This window comes from Cyanistes caeruleus, chromosome 3, assembly GCF_971803275.1.
Source record: "Cyanistes caeruleus chromosome 3, bCyaCae1.hap1.1, whole genome shotgun sequence".
Taxonomy (NCBI): domain Eukaryota; kingdom Metazoa; phylum Chordata; class Aves; order Passeriformes; family Paridae; genus Cyanistes; species Cyanistes caeruleus.
The window spans coordinates 88,433,351-88,458,080 of NC_141703.1; the positions used below are offsets into that span (position 1 = coordinate 88,433,351).

Consider the following 24,730-nt stretch of genomic DNA (forward strand, 5'->3'; position numbering starts at 1 on the left):
CTCCCTGCCGAAGGGAGTCTGGGGGGGCGAAGGGTGGAGGAAGGGCGCCAGGCCTGCTCGGGGTCTGTGGGGGCTGCTGGAAAGGAAAAGGATGAAATAAAGACCCAAGCCCAAAGGCCTGACTGGAGACTGTCACCATAAGACATAACTATGTTTTCCCTCTGCGGTGTACAGCCACTGCAGGTGTTTGTGCTGGGCTTTAGAGCGGGCAGATACAGCCAGCACCCTGAAATTCCTTTGTTGATGGGTGTCTGGGATGTGATACCCCTTGAATCCAGACTTCCACTCACTTTCTGTCAGTGAGAAGAAGCTTAGGAGTGGTAAAGCTGATATGAGAAGATAAGTATGTGCCATGGTTCCTAATTCTGTGTTCTGGGATCAAACGGCTGTTTTGCTTCACTTCAGGGGAAGCTGGGATTTGATGTTTCAGTGTGTAATGCTGATCAAGCATTTTTATATTTTCATTGATAAAACTTTCTATGTTCCTGTACTGAGTTGTTTTTATACACTTTCTTCTCTGGGTGCATACATAATACTGAGGGACTTAACCATTGACCCAATTAAAAAAACCCCAAAAAACCACCTTCTTAAAAGTCTAATTGAATTTCTAGAAAGGCTTAGGTCTGCAAAATAGTTTTCACTCCTGAGCAATTCTAGCCTGCTTTCCCATGATTTCAAAGTCCTTAAGCAATAGCTTTGCCTTTCAAGTACAAGCTCTAACTTTGATTGAATTAAAGCAGAAGGAGGAATAAATTGTTACTGATGGGTTCATTATTTTAAATTATCTTTTCCAATACAGGTGGACTGGCCATAGAACCTGTTGTTATCCCTCAGTATAATTCTGCCAGTTTCAGAAGATCCAATCCAATCCAATCCAATCCAATCCAATCCAATCCAATCCAATCCAACCACAGCTGCATCACTCTCCAAACAGTAATTGGAGAGTGGATCTTGCACAGTATCTCGGGCACAGAAAGAAAAATCTCTGAAGAAAGATCTCACAGTTTTAAGATCTTCTGCTTCTGGGTGTCTGATCTACTAGGAAAGGCTTCTACCTCTCTCACAATATGCTCTGTTGCCATAGGCAACTTGAGAAATAGGAGCTGCGGCTACTCATAATTCTTTCAAGAAACCATCTAGTGATAAAGGAATAGTATACTGAGCATCTTTTTTTCTTTCCTTGGTTTTGTCTTGGCTTTTCTTTCCACACAGAATCTCTTGCTAGGTGTCATAATTTGTTTTCCCCCTATATTTTGTTAAATTAGTCCCTTTCTATTCCACAGTACAAACGTATTATATGCTGGATTTTTCATATATGTTTAAGAAACTGGATTATTCTGACTCTTCTGACTCAACTGCTTTATTGCCTTTCCATGCAGCAGCACATGCTGGGAGATGACAAGCTGGAAAGCAGAAATACTGCTGGTGGACACCAAGCTGAACATATGTGACAAAGAAAGCTGATGGTGTCCTGGACTTCATTAGGAGGGGTGTTCTTCCCCCACTCAGCGCTGGTGAGGCCACACCTGTAGAAGTGTCCAGTTCTGGGCTTCCCAGTAAGAGTCACTTAGTAGGAAGGCTCTTTCACACCTTCCTTATTTAATCAGTCATTTCAAGGGTTGGAATGCTGGACTGATTCATCAGGTACTTTCTTCATTCTCTTCAACACCTGCATAGGTTGAACTCCATAAACTCCATATTGTAAACATGCTTTCTAGAGACTTAATCACTCTTTTTCTCTTCTTCTCCAGTTCTAATACTTTAATTTTTTAAAAAACATGACTTATGTTTCTGGGTATGGTATGGGTATGAATTTAACAGTGCAAGGTAAAGAAGTAAGATCTCTTTACTTCTGTGTCATAGTCCCGTTTTCACACCTCTACAAGTTAAATCAAAAGGGCAGGCAATGTGTATGGTGCACCAGCTGTGCATGTAGCTATGGAACTGCAATCTGAGCTACTCTTAACTCATCTTTCCATTTTTTCCTAGGTCTGTGCCCTTCTGAAATAGTAAGCATTGCTTATTAGAAACATGTGGCTGGTCATAGTTTTTATTATTTTCATGAGGTTTTTTGGTTTTGTTCTAAGAGATTAACAAAAGCAATGGAGAAAAGATATGCTGATCTCAATATCAAGAACACACTGAGTGCAGGAAAATTTGAGCTTGCATAGCTGTCATAAGTTTCACAAGTATGTGAGGAGGTTTGACAAGGCAATGTCTGTAAGAATATTCTGAATTTCTGGACCTCTGTGCAGCATCTTTCCTTGCTAGTGGGAAGCCTTGCCTGGCTTTCCTGGAGTGCTTCCTGAAGCAGTTCTGCAGTTGATGCATTTGCACTTCCTGTTGCAATGCAGCCTGGTGTATCACTCCTCTCCTTACACTTTCTCAGTCCTCATCCATTTCCCATCTTTCTCAACTTTCAACAGCTTTCCTGTCTAATCATAGTTTTTCCTCTTGAAAACCTCCTGGCAGTCTGTCCTGAAATCAGAAAATATGTCTTGCTTAAATCCTTCCCTGTCCCAGCATTATGGTCCTCCTAATGCAGAAGATTGAAAACCAAGGAGAAATCAGTTATGAATTATGACAGCCTGGCATTCCAGTGTAGAGAAGTATTTTGTATATATATATGTGTGTGTGTGTGTTATATATAAATATATATAAATATATATATATATATATATAAATAAATAAAATTTTGCTTTTTGCCTTCTGAGTTTGGAAAGGAAGAAGAAAGAAAATTTGAAACCAAAACATAGATAGATAGATAGATAGATAGATAGATAGATAGATAGATAGATTTCTTTAATAGAATTACTGTATTTTCATGTAAACCTCCAGTAACAAATAATTCACCTGAAAGAGGAAGAAGTACCCTAAGGCATATTTGCCACGGGGTGCTTTGTTAATAACAAGCTCAGAAGTAACTGTAGAATATTCTGGAAATGCAACATTGCACTGTTCTATCACTTGTTAACCATAGGGAAATGCTTGTTGCAGTATCACTTGCTTGCATTAAGGAATTTTCAGTAAAACTAATTGACTTTCCTCTTTGCTAATGACCTGTATGCTGGGAGCAGGTTTAAAGATGATAAAACACTTGGTGGAGTGGACCCCAGACAGTTGTGTGGCCATCTAGGGGCCTCAAAGATGCTGGGGAAAATGAGCACAGACGAATCTCCCAAAAAAATCTACGGAAATCTAAAGTCCTGCAGCTTGGGAGGAATAGCCCCATGCACAGGTACAGGCTGGGGCAATCCATCCGGCAAGCAGAGGAGTGGAAAAGGGCAGGGATGGCCTAGTGGACGAGCTGAAGATGAGGCAGCAGTGCGCCCTCGTGGCAAAGGCGGCCAACAGTGTCTGGGCAGCATCCGGAAAAGCTTTACCAGGAGGCTGAGGCACGTGGTCCTGCCCCTCTAATCAGCACTGGTGAGGCAACATCTGGAGTCCTGTGTCCATTACTGGGTTTCCCAGTACGTGAGAGACGCGGGCATACTGGAGAGAGTCCATTGAAGGACTACAAGAATGATTAAAGGACTGGCGCCTCTCTCATCTGAGCACAGGCTGAGTACATTGGGGCTGCTCAGCCTGGAGAAGGGAAGCCTCAGAGAGAACACGAGTGTGTATAAATGCCTGAAGGGAGGGTGTAAAAAAGACTGAGCCAGACTCTTTTCAGTGATGCCCAGCGACAGCCCCAAAGGCAGTAAGTACAAACTGAAACACGGGAGGTTCTCTTTAAACACCAGGAAATCCTTTTTACTGTGAAGGGAGACTGAGCCCTGCACCCACCAGGTTGCCCAGATATGCTGTGGAGTCTCCCTTCTTGGAGATACTCACAAACTGTCTGGACATAGACCTGGACAACTTGCTCCAGGTGACCCTGCTCAAGCAGGAGGGTTGAGGTGGACAATCCCCTTGATCCATTCCAGTATCAACTATTTGGTGATTCAGTGCTGGCTAATCAGTGAACCTGAAGCAATCTATCACAACTCTGAGTCTGATAACAGAATTTTACATTAGGGTGCTGGATGTGAGTTTGATGCACCGTTGCTTTTCTTGCATTTCTTTGTTGACAATTTCTGAAATTCATAATGTTCTGCCTAAAAATAAAGGAATGGTGGTTGTGAGTGAAGCTGTTCCATGCTGTGGTACATAGCAGGTGTACACACTTTCATGTGCTTGCCACATTGATGGAGTGACTAACTGACTGAAAACTCCCAAAGGGAGACATTATGGGTGTGAGGCGATAGCCTGGAAATCTGAATGCATTTGTATGGAGGAGAAAAACCCCAGCACATGCTTTTCCTGTACCTTGCTACTGTGCTTATTTACACCTGCTAGTGCAGAGGATTAATGCGCTTCAACACACAGAGACAAATTAGGATTTTCCCTGAAGCCCATCTGCTTTTTTTCCCCTTAAATCTTTACCTGAAGGAAGGAATTAGACTTGATTTAAGGGAAAGAATAGAGGAGGTAGAGAAATTGAGCAGTTAATAGAAGGAGGTTGGCAGCCTAAAGTAGAGGGATGGCAAGGGAGAAACAAACAACTTCACCAATTAGGAGCAAATTAAGGCTGGAAGGGAGTTGTCAAAGGATAAACCTAAGCCACCATGTTGCCTTTTCCACCCATTAGAGCTGCTGATGTACATATCGTATGTACATATGTGTGAATGAACATAGGAAACCTCCAGTTGTGCCATTGTCAGTCATTGCAGCAATACCTTTTTTATTCATTTGCTTCCAAGAAGTAATTCTGGAAATGTTTCCTCCCTGAGAACACCAAATGTTGGTGTTTCCTAACATGATGCTTTAATGGAAGGAGAATAAAAACAGCAACACAGAAAAAGACATATGTTTTAATCTGTCATTAAATAAGTTTGCTAGAAAGTATAAAATGTTACAAAAAATTAAAACCTTTACCTTCTAATAGCATTTGAATGATATTAATCTGAAAGAAAATTCTAATAACATTTACCTTCTAATAACATTTGAATGATATTAATCTGAATAAAAATATTTGGAATGTTAGTGTAATAGCTTAATAAACTGACTCCCAGATAGTTTATCTAACTCAAAAGGATATGCATTTCTCTCACGCACTTGAAAATGGAGTAAAAATTGAGGTGGAATCTCAACTCAGGTGGAATAGCAACTCACATAATTTAACAGAAAAGAATATTTCTACCCAACAGCTGTAGAGAATTTATGTCCCCAGTCTGCAACTTTGAGCTGAAATCTGTCTTGAGAATATGATGCTAATGCCCCTGCTCTTTCTGAAAGTGTCAGCCCTACAAACACAATCAAGGTCTCTGAATTGTCTCAGTTCTGCTGCATTCTTCCTCCTGAAAGATGTCAGTGCTGTTGAAGAATATAAAGTGCAGAGATCATTCAAGATGGGAGAACTGACACATTTTGAGCCAACAAAGGATGTTTTCTGGAAGATAAAACTCCTTCCTATGGCTGAACATACCACAGTGTATGAATTGCTCTATCATCAAGGTCTGAAGTAAAATTAAAAAAGAGAGAACATAATCAACCAAAAAGGAACATGACTTATGTAATATTTTTTCATTATGTGCTCAGCCTAATTTTGTATGGTTAGATATACACACATATGACACCTCATGCTATCATTTTCTATCCTTGCATCCACCTGAGCAACTGTTAGAGCTCTCAGTCAGAATGAGGAACAGAGGAACAAGGTGTGGAGGTACTGTCTGGTATATTAAGCTTGGATGATATTAAAAAAAAAAAAATGAAGTTAATAATAATTTATGTTTAAAGCAAATGTTTCCTTTAGATTACTTTTAGTTTTAAGTGCTTGATAGAAATTCCATGTCTTTTCTCAGAAGGTGGGGAAGTGCCCTGAAGTTCCTCTTTCTGATGTGAAGCTTTACAAGAAATTTACTGGTACAAAGTCATGGTGGCTCTGCCAAAAGCATTTATGGCTCATGGTTGGGCAGGAAGTTGGAAACTAGATGACCTTCAAGGTCCCTTCCAACACAAGTTCCATGGGTAATAGCCTACCTCTGATTGTGTTTGCAGTGATGGTTATAACTGAGAGATTGTGACTTAAATCCTTCTATTTCTGAGACATTCTGTGACCCATGCAGCTCTGCTTTCTCCATTGACTCTCAGGATTTTACATTGTCACAGTGCATAATAAAAGATACAAGAAGGTAGTCAATCAGACAGGCAGAGCATCATATTTACTACCATTCTGGAGCAAAAATAAAAGCAGAGAACACTGGGCAGTAGGTTTCAGCCATCACACAAAAGTGTTGCTTGTTGTTCTCCTAAGGCTTCTGGGGAGGATTCTTGTGCTGGCAGAACCTCTAAAAACATGGCACCTTATGCTTTGCTGTGTGCAGAGGAGGTTCCAAGTCAGAAGTCTCCTGATGGTCTCAGTTCCAAGCTGGATAGCTTCTAGACTGCTAGACTGACACCTAGAATAGATCAATATGAGATTTACAGAAATGTGAAAAATAGGAGCTGTAAAAGAGTTGATAGTAAATGTCCATTTTTCTTAGAATTTGGAAATAACAAGGTGGGGCTCAGGACCCCTGTCTGTACAGGGAAACAGGACTGACTGAGAAATGCATTTCCCCCTTGCTACAAGAAAAATGGATTCTGATGTCAGCATGATTCAGTGCTGAATAAAACCTGGACTGCTGAGAGGTAGTCTCGGAACAAAACAGAGAAATGAAATGCCAAAATCAAATTCTGCTCCCAGTACAAGATGACTCTTTCAGCCCAGTGTGTAGGCAGCTTGTGGTAGAGCAACGCCTTGACTGTTCAATTCTGTGATGACAGAGATCCTTCTGTGCACTTCATGCAAGTTCCTCTTACCCCTGCCCCAACTCCACCTTTCTTACAGGTAGTGATAGGCAAGAAAGATTTATATAGTTCAATGATTTTAGGAGCCAAATGTACCCCAAATCCAGGAAAAAAGAAGGATGAAACTACAGGAAAAGGCAGTAAGCTGGTGCCATGTCAGTCTCACAGAGCACAGTAAAGAGGGAGAAGTGGATTCCAGGATGAGACAGGAGAAAGATGCTTGCTGCAAGAAAGAAAGAAGAAAGACTTGCTGCAAGATGGACTAAGTTGTTACAGGAAATAAATTGTCCTAGGAAGTTTAGCTTAAGTCTAACATGAAACCTAACTTTCTGTCAGCATCTTGAAAGTAGGTAAAGGGATGATCACAAAGGGTAAAACCTGTGAGTTGAGGGATGGTAGAGCTGAATGACAAGTAGTAACTTACTCTGGTTGGTAGACAAGATATTTCTGTTCTTCTTTAATATCACAAAACCCAGAAGAAGTGCAGAAGTGATCAGTACAACCACAGCTATAAGTGGGCCAAGGAAATTTATCTTTGCTTGCTCCATTTCTTTCTCTTGTATCTCTGAATAAGAAAGCAGAGAAGGTACACACAGCAAAGATTTAATTTGGTGACAATGACTTTAAACCCTCTATCCCAAAGTTACATGAAACAGAAGTTTAGGTTGAAGCCCTTGGCATCTTTTTGCTTTAATAGTGTAAATAAATCACTATCCACATTGTTTTATTTCCCTTTCCAATAACTGGTGAAACTACCTGGTCACTTCAACAGGAGTAAAGCAAAGCACTCTCTCTGGGGTTTGAGTAACATGTGAAAGATCAGCAACTTAATTCATACAAGAGCCTATGAAGCAACTACTGTGCCAATGCTACTCTGTGCTACTGTGCAAGTTGGAAGAACCTGGAACATGTTACTACTACATGTCTGCTGGAAATGATGGTCAAAGCCTAATGAAATGCTGTAAGGGATGTGAAAGTAGCAGGGAATTCAAAGGACTTTCCCTCTATTTCTGGTTTTTGTGTTTTTGAGGTTTTGGTTGGCAGGGTTAGCAGCTCATAGAGCTTCAGTTATTGCCAAAGCTTATGCTTGTGTGGAGTTCCTGGTTTCTTACCCACCACCACTGCTTGTCAGGTATCTATTTACATAAAGCCAGAGAAGAGAGAAGAATTGAAGAGGGAAGAGGACGATTCAGTGTTATAGCTAATATAATTATTTCAAGACTCACGAGCAACGTGCAGAACTAAACAAACATTAGAAGACTTCTGGATTGTATTTTAATAGTATTTAAAAGTCCCAGAATGCAAAGACATCGGAGGCAGTTCGCCATGTCTGGTGTTGATAACTTAACCCTTTAGCTACATTTATATTAAGGAAACTGCACTGTGGAACCTGTTCAGAACAAGTGGCAAATTTCTTTTACATCTGCAGTAGTAAGGTGCATGTTTATACTACCCTGGTAGGCTTTCCTGCAGTGCTACCATTCCCTCTTGGCTCCCTGTTCCTGTTAATTGGAGCACAGCTCTCCATCTTCAGCATTGTCTAAAAGAGACATGTGCAAGCCAAATGAACTTATGACCAAAGTGGGAATTGTCTTTATTTTGATGTTCTTGTGCCATAGCTTACAAACAAAAACATGTGAAAAGAAGTTTTCCTGGTCCAGAAGATAAATAAAATACTACTTTAGTTTAAAGAAAGGATCAGCCATGTGGAACCCTGAGATAATCCGGCAATAAAGTCATACTGGAACTCAGGTCCCCAGTTTCTTCTTGCAGGAGGTGTCTGAAAAAAGACACAATCTCAGAGAAGAAAAATCCCCAGATAGTCATTATGGAATGTGCACTTCATTCTGCCAAATGTTATGAAAACCACCAGGAATGCTTCTAATATTAGTCCAAGTTTCATGGTCTTTACACTTAAAGTCAGAACAGTCTATTTGGCATTTTGTGAACCAAATATGGTCCATGGGACTCTTCTGTTTGGCCTTCTGCCTCTTTCTAAGGAATGATTAAAAATAGCAGCTCAAGCACTTTAAACCAGCAAAAGACTCCTTTTTTACTATGAGGGTAGTCAGACTCTGGAACAGCTTGCTGAGAGGTTGTGGAGTCTTCCTCCCGGTAGTCGCTTAAAATTCAACCGGATATAAAGTGCTGTGCTAGCTATTGACCCTATTTTGAGCAAGGTGGTTGAACATGATCATCTCTAGATGCCTCTTCCAACCTCACCAGCTCTCTAATTTACTGTCTGTAAATTGACAACCTCTCCCAACAGCTGTCACCTCCAGAGACTGGTTGCTGCTTGATCTAGACTCCTAGGTTGCTTTGTTGCTACTGCAGCATCTTCTAGGGAGGGGATTAATAGGACTGTGTTCTGGATTGTGTAGCAATTCCTTCCCTGTGCCCTCTCCTTGCTGTAATAACATTTCCCATGTTGAAAAGAGAGGAAGTTCAGTGGCGACCAGGATGGAGAACATACAACCCTTTTAACCAAATTCTCCTCCTACTTAAGAGTTTATTCTGAGTTCTGCAGTACTGCCCACTCCTACCCATGCAAAAATTGGAATGGGCAAATGGAGACTCACCTATGCCCAGTGGGACTGAGACAAGGCTTCCCAGCTGCTCCCTAAGGTGAAGCAAGCAGCTGATATTAGTGCGGCTCTTTGTAGGAAACGGGATATTCAGCTTGCTGGTAACGTTGTACAGCTTTGTCACAGCATCCTGTGAGACATCCATGTGAGCTGTACTGCTGTGTGTTATGTTCTCATGTGAAATTAGCCAAGTCATCTCCTTGGGCTCTGGATAACCTCCACTGGAAGAACAGGAAAGATTCAAGTATCCATTGGGCTTTAATTCCCCAGAGTGCAGTTCTGCTATCTCAGGCTGGCTATAGTTAGCTGAAACAGACCAAAGACAGAGCATCATGAGCCAGCCACACCACCTTTGTGACAGTTCCTGCCAGTTAATTAAGATTTTCAGGCAGAAACAAGTCTAAACAGTTCTCTTCAGGAAGACAATGGGCATTCAAAGAGAGGATTTGTATGGCATTTTTTTGGTGTGTATTTAGACTTGCTGCTTCTTGTTCTCAGGGTGTTTCAAGGATGTAAGTCTGATCAGCCAGACAATGGGTCTCTGTCTCTCCCACCTGTTTTAGACACATTAATACCTCAGAATAATGAAACCTGGCCTGCTTACACATAAGGGCTTAAGTAGAAAATAGGAAGGGACCACAATGCTCCCAACCTTTGGCCTCCTGAATGGGTAAGGTGAAAGCTGCAAGCTTCTAACTGGGAAATGTAAAGAAAGATATAATTTGAGAGAATTCAGGTGGGATAAGTTCAAAGTGTAGTGCTGTCTTAAGTAGAAATACCCCTGGTGTCTGTCAGTACTATAAGTAAACATTTTGCAGTATATAATTTACCATCACTTTGTGGTAGGGCTCTTAGCTCAGTTTTTCTGATGGAAATGACTATAGCATATGGGTTTTTTATTTTGTGTCATGGAGGGCTCATCACAATCAATGAAAAACACCCTGCTGCTTTAAAAAGTCAAGTTCCCATGTGGGAAATAGTGAAATAGGATTGGGAAGAACTATTTAAACATAAAATATGAATGATAAATGGTAGCTTTTAACCAATACAATCTCTGGATTAATCTAGATATTCTCAACCAGGATCTGTTTGGTTAGAGGTTCATAGTAAAAATAGTAGACTATAATGGAAAAGGAGGGAAGGTTGACATAATACTGACCAAAAGTTTTCATATAGCAATTTAAAAAAACCCACCAACCTCCCAAAAAATCAGAAACAAATCCCAAGAAATAGACTGAAGACTTCAAAAATCTAATAAACTATTTATATCATTAATATATTAATAAATAAACAAACAAATATAGAAATATTAAATAAACCTCGAAATATGTAAATAAATAATATTAATTATAAATTAATCTAGTAAAATAATGCTTCATTATTTTAGGGACAATAGGACTAAAGACAATATGGAGAAATACTGGAGAAGGAAAAAGGGGTTCTTAGAAAAATATGAGTCTTAAGAGGGTTTCACTCTTCTGCACACACAGTGTGCTGGAACAAGGATCTAATCTTTGCCTGAGAGAATTCTCAGTAGGGATGAATGAAGAAACATGATGTTGCTTTTATTTTCTCTATCCTAGTACACAATGCATAGGATTTAGCTTAGTCACTTAAAATCCCCCCAAGAGAGTTGATGGATATGAATTCAAAATGGAAAAAGCCCCCCATTTTTTACACCCCAAAATTTAGTTAAGTTGTCCCTCAGGAAAGCTCAAGGTCTGACTTGCTTAGCTGGCTGCTGTCAGACTTCTGGTGTGGAGTATTTACTCTCTCCTTAGTATTTTATAGGGATGGCAGGAACGTAATCCATGGCTATGAAACTTGCCACAACATCCAAGTGATTTAAGGGTTTCAATCTTATTGACAGTAAGCAAGTAGAAATAGTGGAGTATACCCTGCACTTCTCTTTTATAGCTTCTGGAACCTCAATTTACTGAAAAGTGATGCTGGCTGCATGCAGGGTTTGGGCTTTGTGCTTTTTAACAGAAAAGCACATTTTAGGAAGTCTTTTGTATTTAAAGATAGCGTCTTCCAGAAAAGTTTTGGGATTAAATACCTTAAGAGAAAGAAATCCATCAAGCCCTTAATATTTTTCTCAATGGTTTAATCACTTTACTTTTGTTCTATTTTCTTAAGTGACCATCTGCCTTACTTCCTTCCAGACACTGTCACTGAATTAATTAATTAGCCTTTAATTTTTTTTTTAATATCCAGTATTTTACATATATTTCAGGTTCCCACATTCTGGAAACAAAACTCTTCCCATTATTCTGTGCTATAGGGTAACCAGATAGTTTTTTTAATGTTTCTAGTTGGACTATTTTTTCCAGCCATCAGATAACTCTACTAGAGCTTTTTCCACAATTTTCAGTTTTTCAACATCCTCTTTAAAAAGAGCAGCTGTAAGATTCTCTTGTGACATCATTTCAGTCTCAACACTTTGAGCAGTGCATATTTTGAAACAGCTTCCCTAGTCTCACCTACTTCCCTTATTGATCTATCCAGAGGAAGCACTGCAGACGTGCCACAACAGCAGATTTTCCAGTTAAGCTGCTTGTAACCATGGTCCCTACCTTGTAGTTTTAAGAGCCGAAGTTTTCCACTGTGAAGCCTTCCCTTTTTTTTTCTGGAGATGGATCTGAGTTTGTTGTTATATAAGTCATCATGGCTGTATGAAATACATCTAATATACATATAGAATCCTAGAATCTCTTGAGTTGGAAGGAACAAAGATCATCAAGTCCAACCCCTGGCCCCACACAGGACACTCAAGAGTCACAACCATGTGCCTGAAAGCGTTGTCCAAACTGTTCTTGAGCTCTGCAAGCTTGGTGCTGTGACCACCTCCCTGGGGAACCTGTCAGTGCCTGACCATCCCACCCCACGGGTGAAGAACCATTTCCTGATATCCAATCTAAACCTCCCCTGACACAGTTTCATGCTATCTATATATTGTACTAATGTAATACATAAAAATAACATGTCTAAATTGTATTCGAAGGCACTGCGGTATTTCTGAACACATTGTTGCCAAGTGATCTAGATAGTTTTGTGTGACTGCCCTGTTACTCTTGTAAAACCCTCAGTTTTTCTTATGCCCGTTTGAAGTGTGACATGCCAAACTAAAAAAATCCCTCTGTGTATGATATGAGATTCTAATTAAACAGCAGCATGGTAAGCACAGGTACATTTCAATATTTATATTTTTAATCTAATTATTTTGAAGGGCTTGAGGTTCTTTAAAATATGGTTTTATACTGCTTCTTCCTTTGGGAGTTTATTGAACAGAGAGTCATTTGGAAGGCAGACAACAGTACATTGTTAAAACTGTCCTTCTAAGCTGAACCTTAAAAGGTGTAGGAGACATTTAGTCCTAAGTATGAGACATCTGTAGCATGTAGCTCAGATGCTGGCTGAGCTGATAACTGATTCAACTGTTTGAACTGACTGAGCCATTGATGCTCCACATCTTCTTAAACTTTTCTTTATTTTCGCTGTGATTTATATGATCATGAAATAGCTGTGTGTTTGCAGAGATGTTTCAATTCTAATTTGCCCCCAATGTTAGTAACTACTGCTACTTTCAATAGAAGGTAGTTTGTCAGATGCAAATAAACAAGTTTATTTTCCAGAGTCCTAAAAGCCATAAAACTTGCAGGAAGCAAGTCTCATATCCATCTTTAGGAATTCTGCTCCAGAGCAGGCACATTTTCAGGGGCTTGGAGACAGGACCCATATTTCTGGACTGAACAAAATGACAGAGAATCCCACAGACCAGATGGCAATCAGAAGAGATTACTTACCAATGATGTGTAGTGAGCACTCAGATTGGTGTATGATCTCTGTTGGTTGTTCAGTTTTTTTTTGCATAATAATGCACTGGTAGCGTCCCTCATCCTCAACTCCTGCATTTAACAGCTGCAAGTTCCATTTCCCCATGTCCAGCTTGGTGCGATTTATGTATTCAGGACTAAGGTTCTCATGTTTTACTTGGCCATAATATACTTCATGAACCACTTTATGAGTGTCTTTTTGCCAAAAAAGTATTAAATTCTTTATGTCAATTTTCTGAGAGTTTGGGAAATAGCAGGATAGGTGTACAGTGTGATGGAGAAATGCTTTCACCGGATGCACGCTGGCAGCAATACCTTAGACAGAGAGAGAGAAAAATTAAGATTTCCACCAGCACGGAAGAATACCAAGTTGCACTCAGAGCACTTAACAACAGTGGAAATAAAAACACCAGCATTTAGACACAAATTCTCCCACTAGGTATGACAGGACACATATTTGTTCAAATCTGTGGAGTTCAGGTCATAAAACTGTTTCTTATTTTTCTTCCTATATTTTACTTTCCAAAGAAGGCAAACACACAGAGACTGTGAGCATCTACATTTTAGAAAACTTATCTGCAGGCCAAAGATCCAAACAATTCCCTCTTGCAGCATCCTGAGTGCAATGAGATTCTACCACAAAGAAGATAGTTGAAAAATTTCTATTTAAAAAGTTAATTCTCCTAAGAAAATAACACAGCATTAAATTTTTGAAGAAACTATGAAGTACACACTGTGTGGTAAATGTGAGTGTCTAGGGAATGCATGACCAGAAGGTCAGAAGCAGGAGAACACTTTCAGTCTCAATGAAGAATTAATCTAAAGTTTAATGACAAATTAAATGTCAGATTTAACTGTTCTGTAATAATTTACAATTTAATGACAGAGTAAATGTCAGATTTAACTGTTCTGTTGCTGATCTTGTTAACAGAAATGGTCAATAAACATAATTCTGCCTTAATGCAAAGAAAGGATGAACTGCACTACACAAGGGATGATTTTTCTCCTGCTTTCCCCTGTGCATGTGTCCATTATTATGAATGGTGGTGGTCTGGGGGGACTGTATTTTCTTGGAATAAGAAATGCAGCCCTTGTCCCAGAAGATACAAACATCTCTGCTGTGTTCAAAAGGAGGAGATTTACAGTCTCTCTCCTGGTGCAAAGTTCTGCCTGTTCTTGCAGAGCACCAAATGCAAAATGATCTCTGTGGCTGCCTCAAACTCCAGGTGTCCCATATCAAACAGCCAGTTTTCAGTTTAGCACCGCTCTTCTCTATAATGCTCACAGGTGATACACAGACATTTTAAAGACAGATTTAAATTGAGAATTTAAGAGCAGCATAAAATAAGTGTAATGTAAAGATATAAAGTTGAAGAGAGAAAGTACTTACTATATATATTTTATAGAGTCCCCACACACAATTTAAATACATGTGACATAGGCTATATGACCTTGGTTCTGCAATGGAAGTGATTAATACTACTATGGAATGAGCTTCTTAATGGATGAGAAAGTATCACATAGCAGGACACAAAGAATTTAAACAGTTTTAATGATTGAAAATGTGCCTTTTACCTGGGAGAAATATCATAGCACAAAGGAAGAATGTGCAGACCTCCATGACACTGTAAAAAGAAGGAAAGAAAGAAATATGTTAGAGGTTGAAAACATTTCAGTACTCCCAAAGAAGTAAACCAAGAAGTTTTAGCAAGGGAGAGAGTACTGAGAAAGTTAATCTCACCGTTTTCCATAGACTGGTGCAAGGACTTCTTATGTGTTCCCCAGCCTTTAGCAACCACAGCTAGCATGCCATGGCAGATCCCTGGTTTACAGAGAAGGTGATGCGGTGCAAGATTACTGCAGACTGTGTATGCCATGGGAGGAACACAGGGTTCCTGAGGTCTAAAGGGTAGGACAAGTACCCAAAACGCCTGGAGTGGAAGAAAGAGGAATGGGGAGCATGCTTGGCCTGGCAGTGTGGGGAAGAAGATGGGGAATTGAAAGTAGAGGGGGAGGAGAGTGTGACGAAGAAGGAAGAGGTGGGGGAGACGTCAGCTACCAGAAGTGATGAAGTGCGTGATCTTCATTTTCATGACAGGAATCTATCCTTAGGAACAGCAAAGGATAACACAGAGAAATCCTATGATATATGATACAGACAGCTGATGCTAAAGAGCACATAGTTCATGGTAAAGAAAAAACTAGCTTCTCTTTAGAAAAAAAGAAAAAACCCCCAATGTCTTGTCTGCTAAGCAAAACACCTCTCTGCCTGCTTGGGTTCATGTGGTGTAAGGGCCCATGGTCCTGGTAAACAGCCAGATGTCATCCCCATGCACCCTGAGAACGGCACCTCTATCTGCTCTGTGTTTACTACTTTGCATTTTAGCAGCACCTTTGTGGGTTTTGTGTGCCTTTTCCATATTTTTGGGAGAAACCTCCATACCATCCTTGCCAAAGTCCTTCACTCTCCCCCTTCAAACAGCTCCAAAGAAACCTCTTTTGTAGGAGCAGATGTAAAATTCTCCAGCTCTCATACTACTAAAAAGAGTGAGATCACTGTTTGCTGTCCTCACTAGTAGTACACTTTCCTGAAGGATGGTTTCCCATTTTTTGTCATGTTTTATTTTAGGCTTGGGTCTTTACCCCAGGTCTCTGGTGTCTTCTTCTGTTTAATACAGAATTCCACTCAGTCCACTGACACGTGTTTTGTGAGTGTACTGTAATTTACAGGACTGACAATGGTATTTTTTCCAACTTCATCCTGCCTTTTCTTAGGAAAGGGGAGAAAGAAGTGCACATGGCTCAGAGGATATAGATAATTTTGTTTTGATCCATCTGTCATAGCAGAAGAGGTGGGAGGGGAGGGAGGGCTCATGCACAATCCATTGTCATAGACAGAGGTCATTCTTTTTCTGCTCCAGCCACCCAAATGCATGGTAAACTTTTATCAAGGGGTTTTCCCTCCCAGGCTGAGCCCCACTGAACTAAACCAGACAGTAAAAGTAAAGTAAAGTGCCTAATTAAAAATACCTGTGCCAAGACACTCAAATTGACAGAAACTACTTTGCAGCAGTCACATTTCTATCCTATAAATAAGAATTTTGCCTTTCAGTCAAGTGAAAAATAAAGGATAGCTCTGTTTTTCTTTTGGATTCAGTGCAGGTGTGCAAGAGGAGAAATTAAAGCAATTCAGCAGCTACTGACATAAGTGGAGAGAGTATACTGCATGTTTTGCAATGACTGTCTCACAGAAACAAAGACAAAAACCAGAACTAAAAATGAGAATGAGAGAGAAAAAAATCCAGGCAAAAATACCAAATAGCACTGCATGCCTTTCTATGTGGTTTGGATTTGGAGCTGTGAGGACAGAAGTCTCAAAGTTCCTTCATGTTTTCCCAGCTGCTGTCTTCCAGGAGAAAGTGTGTTTTTGGGGGTGCTGGCATGAAGAAGGATCCCCTGAGTCTGCAGAGGGGTGTACACCCACCTTCCCTGCAGAGGTGAATTGCTTGTCACTGAGTGTGAGTGTGTCAAGCTGCTTCTCTCATGGGAGCTGCTTTATAGAGAATTGCTGAATCATTAATTGGGTCACTACAGCTTCAGTGCTGCCAACAGCTTTTCTTCTCCTTTTTTATAAAATGCCTTTAACCAACAAATGCAAATCCTTGGAGCCGGTGTCCAGAAGACTGAAGGGAGGAAGGGGAATTACACAGTATCACTGTGGGCTCCTTACACTATTCCTTTGGCACATTCAATACAAGTTCTATGCTCAATTCTCTCTTATATCTGCAGACCATTGAAAGTCCTGTTGTGTCCCAGAACTGAGCAGCAGTCAAAGGGGGCCAGGTAAGAGAGGAAAGATAGACACTGTGGGGTCTGTGTGTGGATGTGCAGTTTTGCTGTTCACAGGCTGAGTGCATCCATCTGTGGAAGTGGCCCTTTTTCATGGTGCCAGTGATAACTGATGAGATGGAAGTGGTTTGAAGACCCAAGAAATTATCTCTGACATCCTCAATAATGTGAGGTCAGTCCATGGGGAGGTAAACATTTTCCCTTGATAATAAATCTAGCATACAATGGGGTGTCTTTCTTCCCTTTTGGAGCTTTTTCAGCTATTCCTGGAGGAGTCTCCATGACTCACAATTACAAATCATGTGTGGATGTCAAAGATGAAAATGGAGAAGTATATTAATTGAAATTATGTCAGTATGCAGTCAGGATTCACACTCAACCCTTTATTTACTGTTTCTGCAGTGAAATCACTGGAAGGAGATGAAACCATATGAGCACATGCACTTTACAGGCCTGATTCATGAGGGCTTTGGTTTGGTCCAAACCAGTCTGAGAAAACTCATGAGGCAGTTCCCACTTGGCTCAGTACAGGGGGATTCCTGTCCTGAATCATAAAATCATAGAACGTTAGGAGTTGGAAGAAACCTTAGAGATCACCTGGGACTAGGTGCCATGGGCAGGGACATCTCCCACTGGACCAGGTTCCAAGCCCTTCCAACCTGGCTCAAACACTGCCAGGGTTGGGACATTCACAACTTCTCTGGACAAGCAGTTCCAGTACCTCACCACCCTCACAGTAAAGAATTTATTCCTAATATCCAGCCTAAATTTCTCCTCTTGGAATTTGTACCTGTTCCTCCTTTTCCTATCACTACAGTTCCAAGGGTTCCATGTCCTTCCTGTGTCAGGGGAGGAGAGGAGACTCGAGGAGACTCGAGGAGAGGAGACTCGAGGAGACTTGAGGAGAGAGGAGACTCGAGGAGAGGAGACTCGAGGAGAGGAGAGGAGAGGAGACTCGAGGAGAGGAGAGGAGAGGAGAGGAGACTCGAGGAGAGGAGAGGAGACTCGAGGAGAGGAGAGGAGAGGAGAGGAGAGGAGAGGAGACTCGAGGAGAGGAGAGGAGACTCGAGGAGAGGAGAGGAGAGGAGAGGAGAGGAGAGGAGAGGAGAGGAGAGGAGAGGAGAGGAGAGGAGAGGAGAGGAGAGGAGAGGAGAGGAGAGGAATCACCTCCTGCATGCTGGCCATGCTGCTTTAGATACAGCCCAGGGTATGGTTTGCCTTCTGGGCTGTGAGCACACACTTCGTGCTCATGTTCAATTTTTCATCAACCATCTATGCCCAAGTCCTTCTCCGCAGGGCTGCTCTCAATCACTTCACCAACCTATTGGTGTCCCTGGGATTGCCACAACTCAGGTGTAGGCTCTTGGACTTTGCTTTGTTGAACTTCAGGATGTTTGCATCGACCCACCTCTCAAGCATGTCAGGGTCCCTCTGGATGGCAAAACTCCAACATCAATGTTTGGGGAAAAGAGCAACCTTTACTTTTGAGGGCAATTGCCAGAAAGCCCTGTGTGACTTATTTTGAGACTGGTTTTCTCTGTCCTGTTCCTCCCAATCCAGCATGTGAAACCAGCATGTAAATGCCCAAAAGGCACAGTGAAGCATGAAGGTCTTGGAGTAAACAATAGCTTTGTATCAGGTACACTTGCCTGGGTTTTCATTTGCTCTCTTTTTTGCTGTTTTCAGTTTTGAATATAGTCATTATCTTTTGAAAGACACTGTCACATCTGCACTCTTTGACTCCTAAGTTCCTTCATGACCCTTAAGTTCCTTCCAAAATGTTCCTTTATTGCATATTCCCACAGGTAATTAGCTTGTTTTCTTACAACAGGTACACATATTCTATGGGAAGACTCTCCTGCCCCACGTTGAACTCAAAACAAAACTAAACACTGAACTAGTAAATTACTCTTTTTATTTTTCTAGCATGGGGAATTTTTCTAAAATTTCCACCCTTTGCAACACTGAACAACTCCATGAGCAGTGCTGTGAGCCTCCTGGAGGCAGGACATCTGTGACAAAGACTTTCCACTACTGACTTGGAAGCTATCCCTGGGGCTTGTAAATTAAATTATCCTAAAAATGCATTTGCCAGCCTTTCCCCATGTTGTAGATACAATTTGATTTGTACAAGTCTTATCAAAGGAAATTGCACCTTAAGAAAATTTCTTTAACATGGCAAGTTCAGAGGATTCTATGATGCCCTCCACCCTAATACTAAGCCATATGACTAAGCCATATAACTATCCAATGAGACACATATTTTAAAACATACATTATTCAGGCAACTTGATTTTCCTATGGGCTTCCCCAGTCAGAAAACTGTCGCTGTTTTAATTAGTTGCAAAACTTTATCTGTTGCTCATTCTTTTATAACTATCTTTCATTCCAACTTATATTTTAAAATTCTGGGCTTGTTTAACTATTTTTTTTTTAATTATGTGAAGAAAACCCAACCCTCTGCCTTCCTAATATTTGATTTCTGAATGCATTTTGTATCCCTTCCCATTCAGCAACATCCTTTTATAGTATCTAAGATCTTCAGGAGAACCATGACTTTCACTATGATTCTGGGATCACTTTGCTCTAACATCTAGAAACTCCTCTGTTAATAGCAATTAAAAAACACCAATTATTTAAATAATACCTTTGGTCCAGAGATCATGGAGCATTCCAGTGCCTCTGCAAGCAGAATCCTTCATCCACGACTTGAGGCTCTGAAAGAGGGCACGGTAGCTACCTAATGACAGAGTCTCGCTGCACAAACATAGGACACAAACGTGTTCTCCCTGCAAGTGAAACTGCGGGGGAAATTCAGAGGGGAAGAACGTCATCACATTAGAATTAGACATTCGTTTGGATTAGCTGTGGTGTTTGAGTTCCACCTAAAGTACAGGTCAGGTGTACATGTTTTTTCCACACTTTAAGCCACACCTGGCCACAGAGATCTCAAGTTGGTTGAACCACTTCTGCATCACAGGCACAATAGATGATGTCTGTCTTCCTTTCCCAGCTCTTGCACTTGCATCAAGGCTAGTACAGCAAACTTCTCTGCTGGGAGGTAGTAATTGCTGGGTTCATGTCTCACCAATTCACAGCAGGCTGTTCAACTTGGCACTGAAAGAGAAAGGGAACACACTCCTATTCCCACACAGCTCACAATTTAGAGGTGACAGCTGATGAACAGGCCAGTCAGTTGCTGGAGACTCTTCAAGAGTCATTGTATGGAAGAGGGAATGTAAATGCCCATTCCCAGGCTGTCCCTCTTCCAAGTCTCCTATTTCTGCACAGGACACTTTGCCTGGAAATGGCATCATTGCTACACAATGCCCTACAGGCATAATTTCAAATAGCAGTTTGCAAGGCAGCTCTGGTGTCAAGGTGTGTGCTGTATACAGAAAGATGAATCTGTATTTGATTCCTTACTACACAAACAGAGATAACAAGGATTAGCTGCCATGCAATATATTCAATGCTTAGTCCTCAGGTGTTAGATTCATTATTTTCAGTAGAAGTCTTCCAAAATCAGCTGGGCATGTGACACAAACTTCATACTGCTTTTCAAAACAGAAGGATCTTTGATCAAGTGCTACTTTTCTTGCAACAAATTAATCTTAATTATTAAATGAAGATGTGATATTCAGTAGCTCAGTTAAATGAGCCAAGCCTCTGTTCTAGCACAGAAATCACTCTGGGGACACATACTGATTTTCTCACAGTGCTTCTTATAGTACATTAACTTTACAAAGGTAAAGGAGAAGGTTCTGCCTTTCGGTTTTGGTTTCTCCCCTCAACCACCAGAACTGAGCTGTGAAGAATTGACCTGATTCTCATATTTACTGGTGTAAATTAGGTCCAGCCTCCTTAAAGTGTCTATGATCGGACAACACCCTGGAGATCCACTTTGGTCCTTTCACCCAGGTCCTGATTATAAACATCTTGCTCCAGGAATTCAGGAAATGATTGTGCTGATGCCACCATAGAATGGGCTCTGGCTCATTCTGCTATAGCCTGATCATCTTGCTCCAGTAAGTAAGGGATGTGTGTGAAGCTGCTATGATAGCAACTGTGGCTCAAATGAAACAGAGAGCAGCTGTGGAGTCACTTCACTAATAACAATTATGTGTTTATGAAGGTGTGCTCCTACTTGTTTATAGGAGCATTACAAATGCTTGTGTCTCTAACTGTCCAAATCGTTATCAGATAAAGAAAAAAGGCTAAAGCATTCAGTCAAAAGGATTACTAGAATAATGGGGAATGCTTGATTTCCTTCTCCAGTGTTCCTGTCTCAGAGGCAGCAAAATACTCCAGTATGGATCTTGCTTGATAACAGAAATGTCCATCCTTTCCTCTGTCCTCAGTGACTGCCTTCCACTATGTGCAAAAAGTCCAGATCACAGAAAATCCACCCTCTCCTATCACAAATATGTTTGTGCTACTTATAGCGAGTACTCTCTGTGCAAAAGATGCTTCCTCTTTTTAAGCTGAAATTCCCCTTTTAAGGCACATTTGATTCTCTCACAAGTGTCAGTGTTATTCACAGCGTCCCTGAGCTGCTGTGTAAGCCCTATCCTTCACGTAAACCTTTGCTTGGATTTTGCCTGAAGGAAATAACCCTTTTTGAAAAAGACTAAGTTCTTATGGCTGGCAAATACCATTCACTTTTCTTTGCTTAAATGGGCCTTTGAATGTAAAATACAGTTTTTTGGCAAAGACTGAAGTTACTACAATGAGATTAAAAAAAGCAGCCTGTCCTTCCCCAGTACTCCACCTCTGAAAGTCACAAAGTTAATTTAAGAACTGATGACACAGTAAAAACACATCTGAATGGATTGTTATGTAAGAACAGTGATATCAGTACTGATTCCATAATATTTATGGGAAACTGAAGAAATTTAAGGCCATATCTATGACACGGCTGCCCTTCTTGCCATATTCTCTTTGACTTTTCTACATGACTGAGTAAAGAAGTTGTGATTATGTGTTTGACTATTTATGTGTATAATTCTTTGATAAATTGATAACTTCATTTTCTTGTACTGCCAATTTATTTATATGGAATTTGATTTCTCCTGTAACCTCATTTTGATTCTGCCAGCTTAGTAAAACTTGTAATTTTATCATCCATTTAGATTTGTTTCAAGTTGGCTTATGAGCATGCAGTGAGCTTCATAAAAGCCCAGCTTAATGAGTGCAGTTGTTCTTGCCAGCTGTAGATCAAACAATATTCACACCTGAGTCTCTTTTGTCTGAATCACATTTTATACATGGCATTCAAAAAGGGGCTGCCTGGGGAGAAAAAAAAAAATCCATCCTGTATCCTTTGCCTATTAAGCATCTGGATATATTGCCTATTATTAGAAATGAATTCCAAATCAGTTTCTGTATGCACGTTTTTCTTTGCCCAGGACAAACTACTCAACAGCTCTGATTAAAAATAGAGAAGTAGGCTGTTAGGAGTGAAGAAGGGGAAGTTTTTTTCTCCAGTCTTTAGCAATCAGAGAACTATAATTTACTTTTAACAGTTTCCTGTGAATGCAGCCAAAAGAATAATTTCTTCAACTAGATTGATTGAAGACTAATTGGACCTAATTTAAGTGTTTCCCAAACATGTTCAGCAAAAATCTAAAACCTTGAAGCATTTACAGGCTTCAGATTTTTCCCTTGCATGCAGCTTAGTCTTGCAGTTAACAAGGAAAATAGGAGAAGTGCATGAGATTTTCAGAGATGATGGAATATCCTCCTCCCACTCTGAGATGTCACCAAAAGTAATGATGGATGAGATCTAAACATTGGACTGGAAGAAATCAAATTTGAAATGTTAAATATTCTTTGTCTTCCTGCCTACAGAGTCTCAGCATTTATACTGAATGTAATACAAATTTATTGAGTTCAGTTTTCATCTGAACCCTCACCAGCCATGCTGGTTGCAGTTGGATTAGAAGGTAGTGCTCTTTGTATGGGCCTGGGTAACTTTTGATGAGATAGGATGTGGTTCCTAGTTTCATGGTGAAAGTTTTTTTATGCATTTTTAGGTTAGCTTTACCTATTATTTTATTGATAATAATATGTATTTAATGGGAATAGCTGTGTTGGCAATGTATTGCTTGTGATGATCTCTTAAAAACTGGTTGGGTGATATCTGAAATAGGAAACCAATGTGTCTAAATCAGAAGAGAATGTAAAAAGTTTGAAGCAAGACAGAGAGAGTGTGTAGGCAAAGAAAGAGAATCTAGATCAGGCCTTAATTGAAACACATTAAAACTACATGAGAAGATCATAGAGAGGCAGGGATTTTGCAGAATAGAATTAGGAGTTAGCTGCTGATAAAAAGGTTTTTAAGAAGAGGTCAGTAAAAACACTCTAATAGTCTTTTGGGGAAGAACATACTTCATGGTAGATCATAAATAAAAGGTAAGCAATTATTCAGAAAGACAGACTGAACTTGAAAGCCCAGGCTTAAGAGTGAATTTTCATCAGAATTTCATCCACTTCTTTGTTCCTAAAAGAAAGACCTTGAAGTTGAAATTGAAGAAATAACAAAGGTAACAAAGTAAGGATTGAAGATAGAGCTCCAAGTTGGCACATACAGAAAAAAGAAACATGTTGAAACTTGGCCACACAAAACACTGAGTGTATGATTAATACAGCAGAACCCTAAAAGCTGACAGGTACTTGGAAAGATGTTTCCTTGTAGCTGAGACTCCAGCTCTGGAAAGGCTTCCCTTGGAGATAACGTAGCAGCAAGGACAAGATGCTATGGTGTGTGCAGAGCCTCACTGAAATTTACAATTTTGCATCAGGCCTGCAGGTTAAAAAGGTTTGACAATCTGGAGCTGATTGTGATATTGCAATACACTTACATTATGATAGGACTGTAAGTGCAAAAGATTTACTGAGGTGTATGGGGACACATAGGGACATAAGCCTGCCACCCACAGCAGGGTGCATTTGCTGTGAGCAGCCCAGACATGCTCAGCAGACACCCCAAGCTGACAGAGGGCCACAGTGAGGATGCCTGAAGTCTTAATTTTTGTACACAAAGGTACTACTTACCAATAAATGTTAGATTTTACTTATAGTGGGCAGAAGTTATGTAGGTACTTATCAGAGTGGGAAAAGCATGGGATAAAATGATCAAAGGCAAGCAGACCTGGTGTGCTGAACCATGTGAGGACATGGAGAGGTTTTTTTTTAGAAAGCTGGTATTGGGTTGTTCTGGAAAGGAGGTAAAGGACATCCTGAAGGAAGGGGTCTAGTGCCTCAGAAAATGGTGTAGCCTGAAAGTAAGTGCTGTCTTCCTTGGGAACCCCAGAAAGCTTCCAGAGGAACTCTGTGATCCAGTGCCTAAGGCTGAAGTAGCCACCAGGATGGCAGGTGAGAAATCAAGAGGAACTCAAATCTGTGGTGATGGCATCAGTGGCAAAGAGACCACACATTTTACACTGACAGAACCCCTTTAGCCATATGTAGGATCTGAGTTTTCTATCAAAGTCATAAGTGATGGCAAAATATTCTTCATTGTCCCCAGAGTATTAAATGCTGATGCAAAAATGATGCCTAGGTGATTAAAAAGCAAGATGAGTTCCATACAAAGGCGTGTTACAATAAACAACAGGGAAGCAC

At 40.5% G+C, this 24,730-nt stretch overlaps 1 protein-coding gene and 1 long non-coding RNA gene across 9 annotated transcripts in view; one reads left to right on the forward strand and one right to left on the reverse strand.

Moving 5' to 3' along the window:
- The window catches only part of LOC111938561 (uncharacterized), a 31,206-nt gene that overhangs the window by 538 nt on the left and 5,938 nt on the right, over positions 1-24,730 (forward strand). The window lies entirely within an intron of this gene.
- Positions 4,838-24,730, reverse strand: part of CD86 (CD86 molecule) — a 38,796-nt gene continuing 18,903 nt past the window's right edge. Inside the window, exons 2-9 of one of the 8 annotated variants that reach the window (XR_015284957.1) lie at positions 20,039-20,221; positions 19,752-19,905; positions 14,831-14,880; positions 13,226-13,570; positions 9,414-9,725; positions 7,259-7,399; positions 6,025-6,443; positions 4,838-5,498 (exon numbers count right to left, since the gene is read on the reverse strand). Coding sequence is in view for 5 of the 8 variants with exons in the window: in XM_086882793.1 (XP_086738919.1) it covers positions 6,424-6,443; positions 7,259-7,399; positions 9,414-9,725; positions 13,226-13,570; positions 14,831-14,876 (864 nt within the window). In the remaining 3 variants the exon portion in view is untranslated. Of the gene's footprint in view, positions 6,444-7,258; positions 7,400-8,404; positions 8,615-9,413; positions 9,726-13,225; positions 13,571-14,830; positions 14,881-14,996; positions 15,239-19,751; positions 19,906-20,038; positions 20,222-24,730 lie in introns of those variants that run through there. The other 7 variants (XR_015284959.1, XR_015284958.1, XM_086882793.1 and 4 more) reach the window with 7 other exon arrangements.